The sequence below is a fragment of the Tachyglossus aculeatus genome, chromosome 3 (assembly GCF_015852505.1).
Source record: "Tachyglossus aculeatus isolate mTacAcu1 chromosome 3, mTacAcu1.pri, whole genome shotgun sequence".
Taxonomy (NCBI): Eukaryota; Metazoa; Chordata; class Mammalia; order Monotremata; family Tachyglossidae; genus Tachyglossus; species Tachyglossus aculeatus.
In genome coordinates, this window is record NC_052068.1 from 83897593 (window position 1) to 83914755 (window position 17163).

The following is a 17163-nucleotide window of genomic DNA, read 5'->3' on the forward strand; positions in this document are numbered from 1 at the left end:
GATTTTGATTGCTCTTTATTATATTTTTCCCGTGGTGATGCTAACAGAACTGCTTGAATTAGCTATGTGCTAACATATTCAGGTTGTATGAACCATGGACATGGACCGAAAACCAAAGAAAAGGTAGTTTCATCTCACGTTTTTTCCTGAAAAATCACATTTTATACTACCCCATTGTTCACATAACTGTCCAACTTCTTCTCTAATTTTTGCATCTAATTTAACAATTAGATGTTACTACCTGGGTAATTATGTCTAGCTTTAAGGAAAGCAGGAGAAGAAAAAGGAAGGAAGGAGAAAGAAGGAAGAAGAGGATAAAGAGCATGGGCCTGGAATTCAGAAAGACCTGGGTTCTAATTCTGCCTCCACCATTTGTCTGCAGTGGGACCTTGGCCAAGTTACTTAACTTCTCTGTGCCTCAGTTACCTCATCTGTAAATATAGAGATTAAGACTGTGAGTCCCATATGGGACAGGGTTTGTGCCCAATATGATTAACTAGCATCTACCCCAGGGCTTTAAGTTGTGTTTGGCACATAGTAAGCGCTCAACAAGAATCATAATCATTAATCATTATTGAAACTGTTTCTCCTACTTCTAATCACCTCTTCCAAGTGCTATATACAATAATAATAATAATGATGGTATTTGTTAAGCATTTATTATGTGCCCAGGACTGTTCTAAGCTCTGGAGTATATACAAGGTAATCAGGATGTCCCACATGGGGTTCACAGTATTAATCCCCATTTTACAGATGAGGTAACTGAGGCACAGAGAAGTGAAGTGACTTGCCCAAAGTCACACGGCTGATAAGTGGTGGAGCCGGGATTAGAACACATGACCTCTGACTCCCAAGCCTGTGCTCTTCCCACTAAGCCACGCTGCTTCTCATAACAGTGTGTTGTCCAATTCTCACCCCTTGGTTCCTTCTACCTGGTCAGTAGCAGCCTTAATGAACTATCCTCTTCTGCTTTTCCCAATTGTCACCCTTCTGCTCCTTCAGTTCCTCTCCTTAGCCCATAGCTATAATGATCGGAACAAAGAAAATATTTTATTTCCTTCTCAACTGTAAGGGTGGGATAATTGGGCTGCAGAGGCTATTGAATATGGCAATAATAATGATGATACTGATGGCACTTATTAAATGTTTACTGTGTGCTAACCACAGGGGTAGATAGAATCAAGGTTAGTAGATTGGACACAGTCCCTGTGTCCCTGTGGGAACTCGCAATCTATTTTATCCCCCTTTTACAGACAAGGAAACTGAGGTTCAGAGCAGTTAGAGTGAATTGCTCCAGGAAGTATAGCAAGCCAGTGGTAGAACTGGGACTCCAACCCAGGTCTCTTGTAGCACAATCCTGTGTTTTTTCTACTACTTCAAGCTGCTTTTCTGTCTCTGTTTCCCACCCCAAATTAAACCAATCTCTTGAAGGAACACTCGATAAGACTCCAAGATCTTGCGTTGTACTCTCTCAAGCACTTAGTTCAGTGCTCTGCATACAGTAAGTGCTCAATAAATACGATTGATGGGATTTGATTCTCTGATAGTTCAGACCTCTGATGAATCTCTGTAATTTGGCACTTTCACATAACCAATCAATCAACCTATGTATTGAGTGCTTATTGTGTGCAGAGCACTATAGTAAGTGCTTGGAAGAGTACAGTATAACAGGATAATGGACATTTAGAAGATTCCATATCACTTGAAAGGAACACAGCCAACTTGGGAGGAAATACCTACTGAAAGTGAGTGAGTGGTATAAAAACAAGCTTCTTATGTCCTCTCCTGCCCTACTCAATCACGTTTGCACACATTTTAAAATTCTTGTTACTTTTCCCTAACAGTTTTAGTTTTTTTCTCCCTTGCTGGATTGCAAGTTGTTTGATAACAGTAGTATCTATTAAGTGCTTACTATGTGCCAAGCACTGTACTAAGCCCTGAGGTAGATACAAGATTATCGGTTCACACATGGGTCTTACATTTTAAGTAGGAGGGAGAACAGGTATCAAATCCCCATTTTACAGTAGAGGAAACTAACATAATGAGGAGCCAGCATTAGAACCCAGTTCCTTGTACTCCAAAGTCCATGTTCTTTCCATTAGGCCACGCTGCTTCTCTTGATGGCAAGTTCCATATCTACAAATTATACTGTTCTCTTCCCAGAACTTGATACAGTGCTCCACACAAAGAATGTAGTACATACTAATGACCAGTTGATTCTCCATCATATATTTGTAGCTTGGATTCTTTTTCTATAGATACATTACCTTGAATTTGCACGCAATAAAACTCTGCTGCCAGTTTTCTGCCCGTTTACTCTGGTTGATAGTTTCTTCTTGCTTGCTTATTCCCTTCTGCACTGCATTTCTACACCCAATCTCTTGTGAAGATTTGGAAATTTCAGAGTAATTACCCACCACTGGTTCATTTTTGAAATGATAATGAAACCAGTCAAACAATTGGAGAGCACACTATTTACGCTTTTCAATCCTTAAGAATACCTACGTCTCCATCCCCTACATTTTCTATAGTTTAGCCAGTTTTTACCCACGTGAGAAAATTGTCTCCAATCCTTGAATATGCAGTTGCACATAGTAAGCACTTAACAAATGCCATCATCATCATCAGTTTTTCTAAAAAGATTTATATGTGGAAGGTAATCAAAACCCATTTGAAAATCTAAATAATAATAATAATAACAATGGCATTTATTAAGCGCTTACTATGTGCAAGCACTGTTCAAACCGCTGGGGAGGTTACAAGGTAATCAGGTTGTCCCACTGGGGGCTCACAGTTTTAATCTCCACTTTACAGATGAGGTAACTGAGGCACAGAGAAGTTAAGTGACTTGTCCAGAGTCACACAGCTGACAATTGGCAGAGCTGGGATTCTGACTCCAAAGCCCATGCTCTTTCCACTGAGCCATGCTGCTTCTAGTGTATTGTATCCACGGTTTCTGCTCCTTCCACATGCTTACTGACCCCCGCAAAGAATACACTGATGCTCCACCATGTTTTTTCCTACAAATTATAGACAAACTATCAACTATAAAAAACATCTAGAGCTGTGAAATGATGGATTTATTACCTAAGGAACCATCCTCTCTTAGATGTGTAAGGAAACTCACAATCTCAGACATTTTAGATAAAATATAAAGGGTCTTCCTCCTATTTCAGATATAATTCCAAAGTTCACATTACATACTGAATTCAATTTAAGTGCTAGGCACAAAATCCATTGTTTCCTTATAGTATGGATTGCTATGGGGTGCTTTGGGGACAAGATGCTGACAAGCCTCCCCATATCCCTAGACAACGACAAAGTACTGCATTTTTTTTCCTGAATTACCTTATCCTTTGGCTTGACTGCAGAGGGTAGACTAGACCCCTGAATTTTCTGGACCCCAACCTATCTATTCATTAAAGCCCTACTTTTCTTTCAGTTCATGCTTCCCAGGCTAGATGCCTGTCAGTCTTCATACCAGTCCTTCATATTAATCTGTGCAAAAGGCAGAAAGGGAGTTATTAGGTGCTTTTTCTATCCCCATCACCTTATGTTACTGGCTGACAGTTTTAGTAGGTTTTTGTAACATCCCCCCAGCATTTTCCAGACTGCTCCCTTCTTGACTCGTTCTAAAGATGATGTTCCAACACCTCCTTGGGTAGTCTGTTCTATTATCTGACTGCCTGCAGAGTCAGTAAGTTATTAGCTCATTGAAACAGTTATTTGCTTTCTGAAAGAGCACAGGAAAGGGGGTTGCAGAGGTTCTTTAAGCCCATGTTCAGAGAATGTGCATAAGGGAAAGATGGGAAAATGTACTTAGAAACTTTTTCATATAATAAAGGACACAATCAACTCAAACTTTAAGGGACACTGATGTAGAAGTAAGGTATGTCAAATGAGATTTGGGGGGTGACTTTAGTTACTTCTAAAGTCAAGAATAGGCCAATTGATATTGTTTTTTAATTCCATTTGTTTTACTGTTCAGAAAAATATGGGGTGAGCATTTCAGGTAGACTCTACATGGATTTTTTTTTTCCTCTCTCTCTGAATACAGATTTACCATTTACTTTCCATCACAACCTGATGAGCCCCTTAGTTGTTTCAGTTCAAAATAAACGATGTCAAATATGCTGAAGAGTACAAGTAGTGTGGTTGGGTTTGTTCTATAAACAGAAATTCAGCTGAGAGAGTTAGGAGTATTAATTGAAATATTCTTGTAGAAGAAAAACAGTGTAAAAATCAAAATGCTTAAGAAAGAAAAGATATGAAGGGCATGGTTGCTGCATTTGATCCGTAACAGCTAAATGCAATCTTGTTTAGAATTCTCAAGAGTAATGGCACAAGTATAGTCTACCCAAGTTAATATAACTGTTGGCTCTAGACTTTAGGCTGCAAACTCTTTTTGGGCAGGGAAAGTGTTTACCAACTTTGTGGAATTGTACTCTCATAACCACTTACGCACTGTAATACAGTACAGTGTACACTGTAATGCAGTACAGTGCATTGCACACAATAAATGCTCAAATACAATGGATTGATTGGCTGTATTCCATTTTATTTGGATTAACCTTCTAAAAAGAACTAAATGTGCTTTATACATTTGTTTACACATTCATTTCATAAAAGCATTTAAGGTTATAACTAATAATTTATGTTTCATTGAGTCTGAATTCACTCTTATTAAATAAAAATTCTACCTCTAGCTATATGTAAACAATTCAATCCTGCGCACTTTCAACGCAGGGGGTAAACACTTTATGAACTTGATGAAATGATGAAAGAAAAGAGTACCATCTAATTAACATGTCCTTCAGTGGCTCTCACTTTGAAAATGAAGCTAAAATTATGTGAAAGGAATATATATATGCTGTTAGGAACCATTGGCATCTACTTACTACCCCACCATCCATACCTTCACTGAAAGAAAGATAAGATTCTGGTTGGTGTGACTTTTATAATAAACAACCATTTCATTGTAATTTAAAGTGCTACTTCTAAAGTAAAAACCAGCAACATGACTAAATTCACATCTAGGGCGTACACACTCAATCAGTTTCTACTGGGGCCTTCTTTATTCCAACTAGATCATCTGGGTGGTTATTAAGACAAGTAAAATTAACGTAGATTTTCCAACTCATCCACAAAGCTGCCACTGAAATCTTGGAGAGCACAGTTTTTCTTTGGTAAAATGAATTTAATAAATGTGGCAAATGATACAACAGTTGCAATCAGGATACAGCCATGAACCCTGATTTGAAATTAGAAGCTGACCTGAGATATTTGCATGGGAAAATTTATATAAGAGTCCATTACAGCCCTAGTGTAGTATATCTTATAACTAACATGAGAAAATTATTCTCAAAAATGATTGATTCTAAGTGCAAAATAATGTCACTCAAAGTTTCTGAACATTGAAAATATGTAGTATTCCAGAAATTTTCAATTTATGTCTTTTCCCATCTTCTACATTAAATAATAAAACCACCAAACAGTGAACAAACTTGTACTCTTTTAAAAGCATTGTAGCTTTAGTCATGAAATAGTACATGGTGTTACTTCTAGAAAAAATGTATGAGACCCTGTTCAATGTGTGGATAAAATTAATCTACACTAGGAGTTTTGAAAAAAAAAAAAAGGGAGTTTTAAACAAACATTATATACTCTATTTAAATGAAAATTCTTTTTATTAATGAAAATACTTTTATGCATGAGTTTTGAAGCCAGAAAGCAAAACGGATAATTTGATGTTAGTTGCCATTTTTTGTCTAGGTATTAGCTGAGAACAGTATGGTTTTAACCCGCATTGAGCGACATTAAGATGGTACAGAAACTTGTCACATTAAAAAAGCCAAAATATTTCTTCTACCAGATAAGAGCAGACAATAACGATGATGGCAAAATTTACTGTTTTAGAAAATATTTACTTTTAGGAAGCATCTAAAGTCACCACCATCTGAAAAAGTTATTATATCACCCAAATTTGCATAGGCAATTGCAAGTTAGTATTCTTGCATGAGATGCATTATTATACAATATAGACTACTTATGGCACCAACCTCTGAATTACAACACATCATGTTACTGGAAGGAAGCACACTTGTATTTCTGGAAAACTCACGGAAGAAAAATGGTCCATCTGTGAATTTACATTTAGGGATTCTCCTCCACTCAAACCCAGCAGCTATTCCCTTGCTAGTAATTATGACCTTGGGAAAGCACCATAACTTGAAATTTTGGACACTAGATACTGAGCACTGTTAGTACTTGTTATCCAGCTATACTAGAATCTTGTAGTTAAATGTTTCTACCCTGAGGCTTTTATGTTTTTGGTATTGTATACATTTAATAGCATATCTGAATAGACAACTTCTCTTGGGGTTTCATTTATCTAGAGCATACATACATACATAATTAAGTATCTAATTATTGAATTTGGCCTATATATGACTAATTAAGCTAAGAACATAGAGTATTAGAACTTCTACTTACACAAGTACAAATGAAGCAATTCAGTGATTCATGTTAAAAATAGGAAGCAGGGGATGTGTTGCAAAGGGTATGCTTTGTGTCAGTCTGGAGTTTGTACTCACCCATTACTGTGAGGTCTGCAGAGGCACTAATGTTCTCAGTTTTGTAGGTAACAATACACGTGTATGTTCCAGAATCATCATCCGTTACATTGGAGATAAGCAAGTTACTGCCACCTAATAAAGAATACTTTTTGGTCCTGTGAAAAAGAAAATTGTGAGATTAGGGTATTATTAGACCCTCAAACCCTAAAAAGCCACGATAATTTTTATATGGTAATCTGTTTGCAGGGACAAAATGTGTCCCTTCTTTATTCCGTACTTCCCAAATACCTAGGACAATGCACTACACCACTGGAATAGAGACAAGTAACTCAGGCCGGACAGAGTCCCCATCCTACATGGGACTCACAGTCTAAGTAGGAGGAAGAACAAGGCATTGAATACCCATTTTACAGATGAGGAAACTGAGGCACAGATAAGTAAAGTGACTTCTTCAGGGTCACATAGCAGGCAAGTGACAGAGCCGTGATCAGGATCTCTGTCCTCTGACTCTGAGGCCTGTGCTCTTGCCACTGGGCTATACGCTGTACTCCATAAGTGCAGAAACATAGAACCCAGACTTGAAAAGCTAAATAGTTGTTTCTAATATTCTGTTTAACAGATTTTAAGGGGTAGAATACAAGATGAATAAATAAGTAAATAAATAAATAAAGAAATACTATCTCTAATCTTTTAACTCCAATCTTGAAAATATTGTTATTTTAATACAAAGACTCTCCCAATTACTCTAGTATCGGTGACATAAGGGAATCTGGGTCAGATCCAATGGTCCATTTCAACAAGAATTCTGACTCAGGCATCGAAAAATGCTTGAAGGAACATTCTGATGATTCTCAAGATCAAAGAGATTTCTAATATCCTTAACAATCATTAATCTGTCTAAATATTTTTGAGCCAACTAATAATTCAAGCCTCTCTATCCAATATGTCTCTTACAGTCGTTCTGGAACGGAAGCTCATGAATGTACCCACACTTTGCTTCCTGACAGGAAATCATTTGGGTTAAACTTCTTCCACATTGGATGATTAGGTGCAGCTGCCAAAGCAGTATGAGGAGCAAATTACAAAGCAGAAATAATCTGACTAAGCCTAAGGATGTACTATTTGATAGCTTCCAGGTGTTCACTATGCTTTTTTGCAACTTGTTTTATATTCACATTACCAGGGTAGTTGAAGTTTTATTACCTTGACTTGGGGTGCTCACACCTTCTCCGCTACTTGGAGCTCCCTCCATCTCTTTTTACATATGGAAAACCACTGATCTCCTGATCTTCTCATGAAATGTAGTCTGTAATCAAATTTTCTCCAGGAGGCATTAATCTTTCATCTAACCACCCTATATTCCTGTAACTGCCACTTTCCTCACTTCCACATCACCCAAGCACCAGGAACTTGCTCACTTCCCTTGCAGCACTAATGTGCATATTTTTATACTCTGTTGCTTCCTCCTACTTTGAATTTAATGTCATATAATTAATTTAATGTCTAATTTTGAAGAGCACAGTCTTTGGAGTTAGAGATCATGGGTTCAAAACCCAGCTCCACCAAGTGTCAGCTGTGTGACTTTGGGCAAGTCACTTCACTTCTCTGGGCCTCAGTTACCTCATCTGTCAAATGGGGATTAAGATTGTGAGCCCCACGTGGGACAACCTGATCACCTTGTATCCCCTCAGCACTTAGAACAGTGCTTTGCACATAGTAAGCACTTAACAAATACTTAGGAAGCAGCGTGACTCACTGGAAAGAGCACGGGATTTGGAATCAGAGGTCATGGGTTCAAATCCCGGCTCTGCCAAGTATCAGCTGTGTGACTTTGAGAAAGTCATTTAACTTCCCTGTGCCTCAGTTACTTCATCTGTAAAATGGGGATTAAGACTGTGAGCCCCCCCGTGGGACAACCTCATCACCTTGTAACCTCCCCAGCACTTAGAACAGTGCTTTGCACATAGTAAGTGCTTAATAAATGGCATTATTATTATGATCTGTCTTCCCCACTATGTTTTCAACTCCATGAGGGCTGGGATAATGTTCACTGTAAACTCCCAAGTGCTAGGTACAGAGCACTATACACAGTAGGTGCTCAAAAAAACCTATTAATTGATTGATTAATGGATTTGTGTATAGAGTTTCATTTCAACCTATAAATCCCCGTAAACATTTGTTTTTGGTGCTCTTTGAGATTGTTTCCCAACCCTGTACAACTTCACTGCAATTGAGCTTTGCCATAGTGGGTCAGTTACAGACCTAAGTATGAGGACTTGCCACTGAAGAAATTTACTATTTAAACCCCCCTTCCTATTAGGTCTCTGGAAGTCAAGCCTAACTACTTTTCCCAGGCACGGAGTCCTTTACTTGCATCAAAAAGCAAAGTAGGAAATGTACAATTATCTTGCTAGGGGCATGTACTCTAAAGCCACAAATACTATCTACATTCTTTTTTGGAAATCAGCATAACAAAAAAACCTCATAAGATACCTGATGTGGATCACTTCATCGCCTCGCAGCCAAGTAAAGCTTGGTGGAGGAAACCCAGAAACGCAACACTCCAGAATGGCATCTTTTCCTTCAATAGCAACCACATTGGTTGGTCTCTGGAGGAAAATCTGCTGTCTGTGCAAACCTGGATCTATAAAAAGGAAAGCAAAGGGTTATCTCACTGTTATTACACAGATTAGAAGTGCTTCTAAGAGAAATAAAATACACAAAGGATACTATTAGTGATAAAGAAGACATAAAAGAGAGGTCACCAATAATAAGAATAAATAATAGCATTTGTTGAGCTCTTACTATGTGTTAAGTGCTGGGGTAGATACCAGTAATTTAGGCTGGACAGAGTCCCCATCCTACATGGGGCTCACAGTCTAAGTAGGAAGAAGAACAAGGTATTGAATACCCATTTCACAGATGAGAAAAATGAGGCACAGATAAGTAAAGTGAGTTGCCTGCTCAGAGCAGGCAAGTGGTAGAGCTGGGATAAGGACCTCCATCCTCTGACTCAGGCCTGTGCTCTTTCCACTGGACTACACACTGTGCTCCATAAATGCAGAACCACAGAACCCAGACTTGAAAACCTACATAACTGTTTCTAATATTCTGTTAAAGAGATTTTATGGGGTATAGTATAATTTTTTTGAGAGCAAAGATCACGTTTATTTCCCATGCACCTGCTTTAGCATGGGTGCATCTAGTTCAGCCTAGAATGCAGATACTTTCTCTACATGCAGCTATTCGATATTAATAATAATGGCATTTATTAAGCACTTACTATGTGCACAGTACTCTTCGAAGCACTGGGGAGGTTACAAAGTGATCAGGTTGTCCCACGGTGGGGGGGGCTCACAGTCTTAATCCCCATTTTACAGATGAGGTAACTGAGGCACAGAGAAGTTAAGTGACTTGCCCAAAGTCACATAGCTGACAATTGGCGGAGCCAGAATTCGAACCCATGACCTCTGACTCTTCCCACTGAGCCACGCTGCTTCTCTACTTTGGTGAGGAGGACAACCATTCTATCAAAACACATCTCTCATTGGCAAAATTTAGAAATAATTGATTCCTCAATGCCTGAAGTTACACACAACAATCCTGTAGACCATCAGATACTAAATCTGAAGTTTATCTAGAAGATTTACATGTGAACAAAAAATGGACTTTTCTATTTGCATGGCAAGAGGCAAAAAGACAATCCACCATTAGAGCATTTGGTCTTGAATACAAGTCAAGGGACTTAAGTCGATGTTTGTCTCATATGCAAGTAAAATATGAAACCACAGATCACATGATACTTTCAAGATAGATCCCAATAAAGGATCAGGGTAATAATATTAATAACAATGTCTATAAAAGTCACTAAAATTGACTCTTCATTCAAAATCCTGTTGTGACAGAGAAGGCTATGGAAACCCAAACTTTGTGGGGGCATTTCACATCTGTTTCTAGTTATTTCAGCACCCCAGATAATCTATCTTCACAGTGAAATGTGCTATATCCAGTTTAACCAGACCTACGGAAAAATATCCCCAAATTAGAACAACAAATTATCTAAATATGCTTTTCATGCACCTTACACACATTGTGTCCAACATGAAGTGGAAATAATTTGTCTGTAGTAAATATATGAAAAGGTAAATTGAGAGAATGCTTTGGTGCATATATCTAGTAACAGAAATTTTTCTTAAGCAACCCCCTTAGTGGGTGTGAGGCGAGATGACTAATGTAAGGGACTAATATAATGTATGTGTTTTTAGACAGCAGTACAGAAGGTCATTACTCCCACCTCCAACAGATTGTCAAATGAGAGTATAAATTCACCATCACTAGCATATTTTCCATCTCTTGCATGACATATATCCCGTTTCGGCTTGTGTCCCACTTTCCCTAGCAATTTTTAGGTCCCCATTCCCCAGCTTGTGAGTGGCATGTTCAAAATGGGGTGTGGGCCAGCAGAAGAGCTGGAGGAATTGTTTTCACTTTTCTAGGGATTTAGGATGAAGAAATGTTGATGGTGGTACATGACAGTGCTGGTAGGCAGGGACTGGACTCAGCAGGCAGGAGACAGTGCCATGATGTATTTGTGCCTCCTGGAAAATATATTTTGGTGGTGCCAACAGAAATATATTTCCCTATTGTATCAATTTTATATTAACACTAGAGACCTCTGATTCTTTTAATATGTCACTGGTGTAATGGAATGTTCATAAGAACCCAGTCATATTTCTAAATTTGATTAAAAGAGATCTAGATTCATACGGACTAAAACCCAATTTTACTTTTTCCTGTCAGTGAGGAATGGCCAGCCTAATTCTCTGACCTAATCTCACTGTCATGCCTAGTGCCTGAACTGTTAATCCTGCTGAGAGGGCCAGAGTTATAGGCGAGCAATAATAGAGAAATCGGTCATTAAAGTGATACTGATCTCTCTGTATACAGAATGCATTAAAGGCTATAACCACTATATGGTCACTTGTTGCCATTTTTTCAGATGGAAATTTAGACTGGTTTAGCAGAAGCTGTTCTATGTGATAGGGCTGGGTGCTGATATATAATAATAATAAGGTAAAAGGATAACAATACTGATACTGAGTTCCATTAATGCAATCTTCTTACTGCAATACTTGTGAAAATGAGGGCACCAGCCACCTGTCCCTTTGGGGATTTATTTTTACATTTAATTTCTAGTAAATATGTTTGCTGAAAATCAGATTCCCCTTGTTCTCCAAATGCCTTTAGCCAAGAGGGAGGGGGAGAAAATAGAAATATAAACCACCCCCCCATTATAGCAAGAGGGACACACGGAAGGAAATTCACTGAAGCTACCCACTATCCATTCAACAAGGATTTTTGCCCCCATCATTTTATTCATTCAATCATATTTATTGAGAGCTTACTGTGTGCAGAGCACTGTGCTAAGCGCTTGGGAAGTACAAGTTTTATGTTACTCCCCCATGACTTCAAGAAAATCTTTAAAGCACTATTGTTAATACTCCTGTGATATAACTAGGCTTTCTATGAGCTTACTTTAAAACCTTGATTTTACACGTTCACCCTTATACAAAAAACTTTATCTCACAATCCCTCAAAATTGTGATTCTGTTCTTAAAAGGAAGTCAAGAGGAAGTTGAAGAAAACGATGATGTTGATAAAACCCAACAACCAGTATAATAACAACCTAATAAGATCTGAGCAGTTTTATAAGATCTGAGCAGTACTATACTGAACACCCAGTACAATAACAATATAAGAACCTAATTATAAGATCTGAGCAGTTTTACAAAATATTTCCTTTTTCTAAATTGGATAGATCTTAAAGGGGGGAAGATATTCCTGAGCAAGTCAGTAGCACAACCTTGGCCCCGTTCTCCTCCTCTTTAATGATCTTACTAAAATAATGTTATAGTGGATTTTGAAGTGAGTTATCAATTATTATGGTATGTGTTCATATTGTGGCATTTGTTAAACATGTCTTATGTGTCATGCACTGTTCTAAATGCTGGGATAGATAAAGGTTGATCAGGTTGGACACAGTCCCTGTCCCACATGGGACTCATTGTCTAAGTATGAGTTAGAATAAGCAAATAATAACCCATTTTACAGATGAGGAAACTGAAATCAATCATTTGAAAAATTAAGTTCATTGCAATATACTGTTGGTATTCTTTATGATTGTTTACCAAATAGAAAACTGATTTAAAACATGTCCAGCACTCTACAGCTGGATCCCAATATTTGCATTTTTTAATCTACATCACTGACTTTATTTCATCTAAGCCTCATAAATGTCAGCTTGTACTACGTGCCCACAATCTGGGCCTTCACAGAATTGCTCTGCACACAGTAAGCGCTCAATAAATACGATTGAATGAATACTTCAGGAGAAAAGCATTCTGATGTTAACATGATTCTCATTCTGATCTTAGTTGTTGGAATATATTTAGAGTAAAAAAAAATCCAATCTAGAATAATCACAAAAAATTGAATGCAGTGCATAAAAAGTTGAAATTTGGTCCCATGCCTAATGGCTTTGAGCTAGGGGAGAAAGGAGTCATTCTTAGTAGTTATCAGTAACTGCTGTAGAGCTCTATTATTTCTGTTCTTCACTGTAATTAATTTGGTCCCCAATGTGACATAATGTCTCTCCAAATGTTGCCATATCTGTGACTTTTCATTTTCCTTCCATGCATGCTAAACATTGCTATATTTCTATGAGTGTATTTTTGACTCATTTTGGGGGATGGTTTTACAGTAGGTTTATATAGGTCTGAAAAAATATGTTTTTGTTTAATTTATAAACAAGAAACCAAGTGTTTTCATTATGATATGCTAATGTTAAGTTAAATAATCCAAATGTAATAATTTTTGCATATCAACAAAGTTTGGGTTTAGAATGTATTGCACTATTGAAAAAGTTTTGGATTTAGGCATGGATTTTAATCAGACATGTGGAAGGCTGTTTGTTGAGAAGTTCTGTCCCTTTTACATGCCATAAATTCCCACTTGGTCCATGCAATCTCTTATTTGAGGCTGGAAAATGCTAATTTCATCTCATAGTCAAATTTTACACTAAAATATGGATGAGATATACAGCTATTTTTAATTTTGAATGGACCTTTGAGTTTCTCAGCCATATCATCAGCTGTTTTTTCCCTGTCAAGTACTACAATCTTCATTACAGCAAGAAAAGGTGATTATGGAAACGCAAGTACAATTTTACCTCTACTCTTAAAAAGGATAAAAAAAGTGAGCTGAATTTATGACAGCTTAAAGTTTAGTGAGCTTCAAAAATGGAGATATAAATAATGAGTATCTAAGACAAAAAAAAATACATGGCCACCTTTTTACAATCCCAAGCCTATCACTTCTTTTAACCCTATTAACTCAAGTTTGGTGCCCCAACCTCTAAGATAACAGGCATCTTATCTAAGAAGAATCAGGATTACCATCACTGTCACCATCATTAATGATATTAAGCCCTTATTGTGTGCAAAGCACTGTCCTAAGATCTCTGGAAAATACAGCAGATTTGGTAGACACTTTTCCTGCCCACAATGAGTTTACAGCTTAGAGGGGGAGAAAGATATTAATGTGAATCTCTTCACAATTAAGTCTACATAGTGATAATGTTTACTTTTTCCCCTTCTGTGTAAAGAAAGTCTAAATAGCCAGAATCCTATTCACAGGATCGAGAGAAATTATTTTGACATGAAATTGGCCCAAGACCTTAAAACTGCAACTACCAAGGGGTCTAAATATTGAGTGAAAATAGGCTGATTTTCTGATGTTATGTGACAATAAAGGAAATACATAGCAACTTGAGGCATGGAGAACACTGAAATAGACTTCTCTGGTACATAATAGACACTGTGAAAATGTCTGTGTCAACACAAATTTATAGGTCAGGACTTAAAAACACTTTGTGGGAAAGAAAGAAATCTAGAGAGAAGTGTAAGTGAAAGAACTAGGAAATGGTTCCTCATATGACAAGATGGGTTCCAAATACTATTTTCATCATTAAACCTCAGTAAAAAAGTTTAAAAGAAACAGTTTTCTGTAGAAATCACAATTTGGGCAAGAACTCTTTAAGACAGCACATTGTATTAAAGGGGAAAGGGGCAGAATGTAAAACTTATTTTACTAAAATACTGGCTGCTGTCTTATATGTGACAAAACACCAACTGTTTCTATTTTCTTGCTTCCTCCCCCAGATTTTTAATGAATGTTTACCCCTCTGTAAGCTCCTTGTGTTCAGGGATCATGTATTCTAACTCTATTGTATTGTATCCTCCCAAAACTTAGTTCAATGCATGAAGCAAATACTCAAATACCATTGATCAGTCAATTTGTGTCTATTGGATTTTAGGCCTTTCTCAGTAAGTGTGGTACCAACTATAATTCAGACATCTCTATTCAAAGAAATATACATTATAAAGTGCAATTGATTCCCCACCCATACTTTTATCCATATTGTGTTTGGAAAATTTTCAGTGTTGCCAAAAACCAAAGAAAATAGAGGCTAAAAAATAATGAGGATAAATAACATGAGCAGTCAGTACCGATGCCTTCACACAGGGCTATTATTATTTGAAAATAGAAAATTAACGATTCTGAGACAGTGAATTATCCAACTAGAATTTTCTCAACTGTTTATTTCTTTTTCCTTTCATTTCAATACACAACTTATTTGTTGTAAGCCATGTTTGGGATGTGTTGCACTTAGACATTAAAGCATTCTCCTCATGCTGATTAAACAAGCATAAGGTTACTGAGAACTCCATTCTGCATATAGTAAGTGCTCAGTATTAATTTATTTGTATTTATTCAGTGCTTACTATGGGCAGGGCATGTACTAAGTCCTTGGGACAGTACAATATGACAATAAACAGACACATTCCCAACCCACAATAAATACCACTGATTGAATGATTGTTATCATGGAATGACATCCCAATTTTAGATTTCATTTTTGAATGCATTTAGTGTAGAAACATAATAAGATGTGCCACGAAATCAAGACTTAACACATTTCCTTTTCTATCCAACTATTTCATTAATAGTCTAAAGACACCTAAAAAGAACAGCCGTGTCCCCAAACCTAAGTCCTAGCAGTTATAGGTACCCTCTGTTAAGAAATGTATAGCATTCCAAAATGGTTAAAAAGGAGTGTTCTCTTTGTAATTCTGTTCAGAAACACAGAAGGAAGGACAGACATTACTGGATAACACAGAGCAGCAGCATGGCTTAGTGGAAAGAGCCCAGGCTTGGGAGTCAGAGGTCATGGGTTCTAATCCTGACTCCGCTACTTGTCAGCTGTGTGACTTTGCGCAAGTCACTTTTCTTCTCTGTGCCTCAGTTACCTCATGTATAAAATGGAGATTAAGACTGGGAGCCCCACGTGGGGCAACCTGATTATCTTGTATCTGCCCCATTGATTACAACAGTTCTTGGCACATAGAAAGTGATTAACAAATACCATTATTATTATTATAACATTCAGCATACAACTGGAAAGGCAATAGTACTAAAGAATCAAACCATTAATGGTATTTATTGAGCACTTAACTGTGTTCACAGAGTACTGGACTAAGCACTTGGGAAAGTATAATACAACAAAGTATACATGTTCCCTGCCCACAACAGGCTTTTGGTCTAGAGTATGGAGTCTGCCCTCTGTATCACCCAATCCATATGAGCTCAGCATCATGGTGTAGTGGATAGGGCACAGGCTTGGGAGTAAGAAGGTTAAGGGTTCTAATCCTGGCTCCATCACTTGTCTGCTGTGCGACCTTGGGTTAGTCACTTAACTTCTCTGTGCCTCACAAAATGGGGATTAAGAATGTGAGCCCAATGAAGTATGGGGACTGTGTCCAACCTAACTTGTATCTACCCCAGCACTTACAACAATGCTTGGCACATAGCAAGTGCTTAAAAAGTACAATAATCATTATTATTAACCCAGCTCCTTGTGAAAACTCACTGAGTAATTTTGGCCCAAATTCCTATTTCATATTTGTCTTATGCTGTCAAGGCGTCTCCATCTGTAATGATTCCACAGACATCTCTCCCAGAACGCCCCACTCTCCACCTAAAATTGTTCTGGTAGTGTATCCATTGAGTTTTCCTTGTAAAAATACAGAAGTGGTTTACCATTGCCATTTTCTGTGCAGTAAACTTGAGTCTTCACTCTCGACTTTCTCCCGTGTCGCTGCTGCCTAGCACAAGGGAGTTCTGACTTGTAGCAGACTGCCTTCTGCTTACTAACCTCTTTCCAAGCTAGGAATGGAGTGGAATATGCTTGACTCTCCCTCTCATAGCTGAGACTGGTGGAGTACTGGAAACTCTCCAGGTGCAATCCTGAGAGGGGACTTCATATTTCGGAAGAGTGAAATTTCTCACTCATCAATTCCATGGTATTTCTGGCCTTTTTCTTTATCATATTCATTTCTAGTGTAAATGACAGAAGATAAAATCAACACTGCCCTAAAATCTGGTAGGAAGATCTTTGAGGGCAGTGATTGCGTCTACCAACAGTACTGTATTGTACTCTCAAAAGTGTTTAGGATAGTGCTCTGCACAC

General features: G+C 37.7%; 1 protein-coding gene across 1 annotated transcript in view; it reads right to left on the bottom strand.

The window, feature by feature from the left end:
• The window catches only part of DCC (DCC netrin 1 receptor), a 1045544-nt gene that overhangs the window by 535041 nt on the left and 493340 nt on the right, over window positions 1-17163 (bottom strand). The window contains exons 4-5 of the mRNA XM_038743415.1: window positions 9069-9219; window positions 6594-6730 (exon numbers count right to left, since the gene is read on the bottom strand). Of these exons, the coding sequence (XP_038599343.1) occupies window positions 6594-6730; window positions 9069-9219 (288 nt within the window). The remainder of the gene's footprint in view (window positions 1-6593; window positions 6731-9068; window positions 9220-17163) is intronic.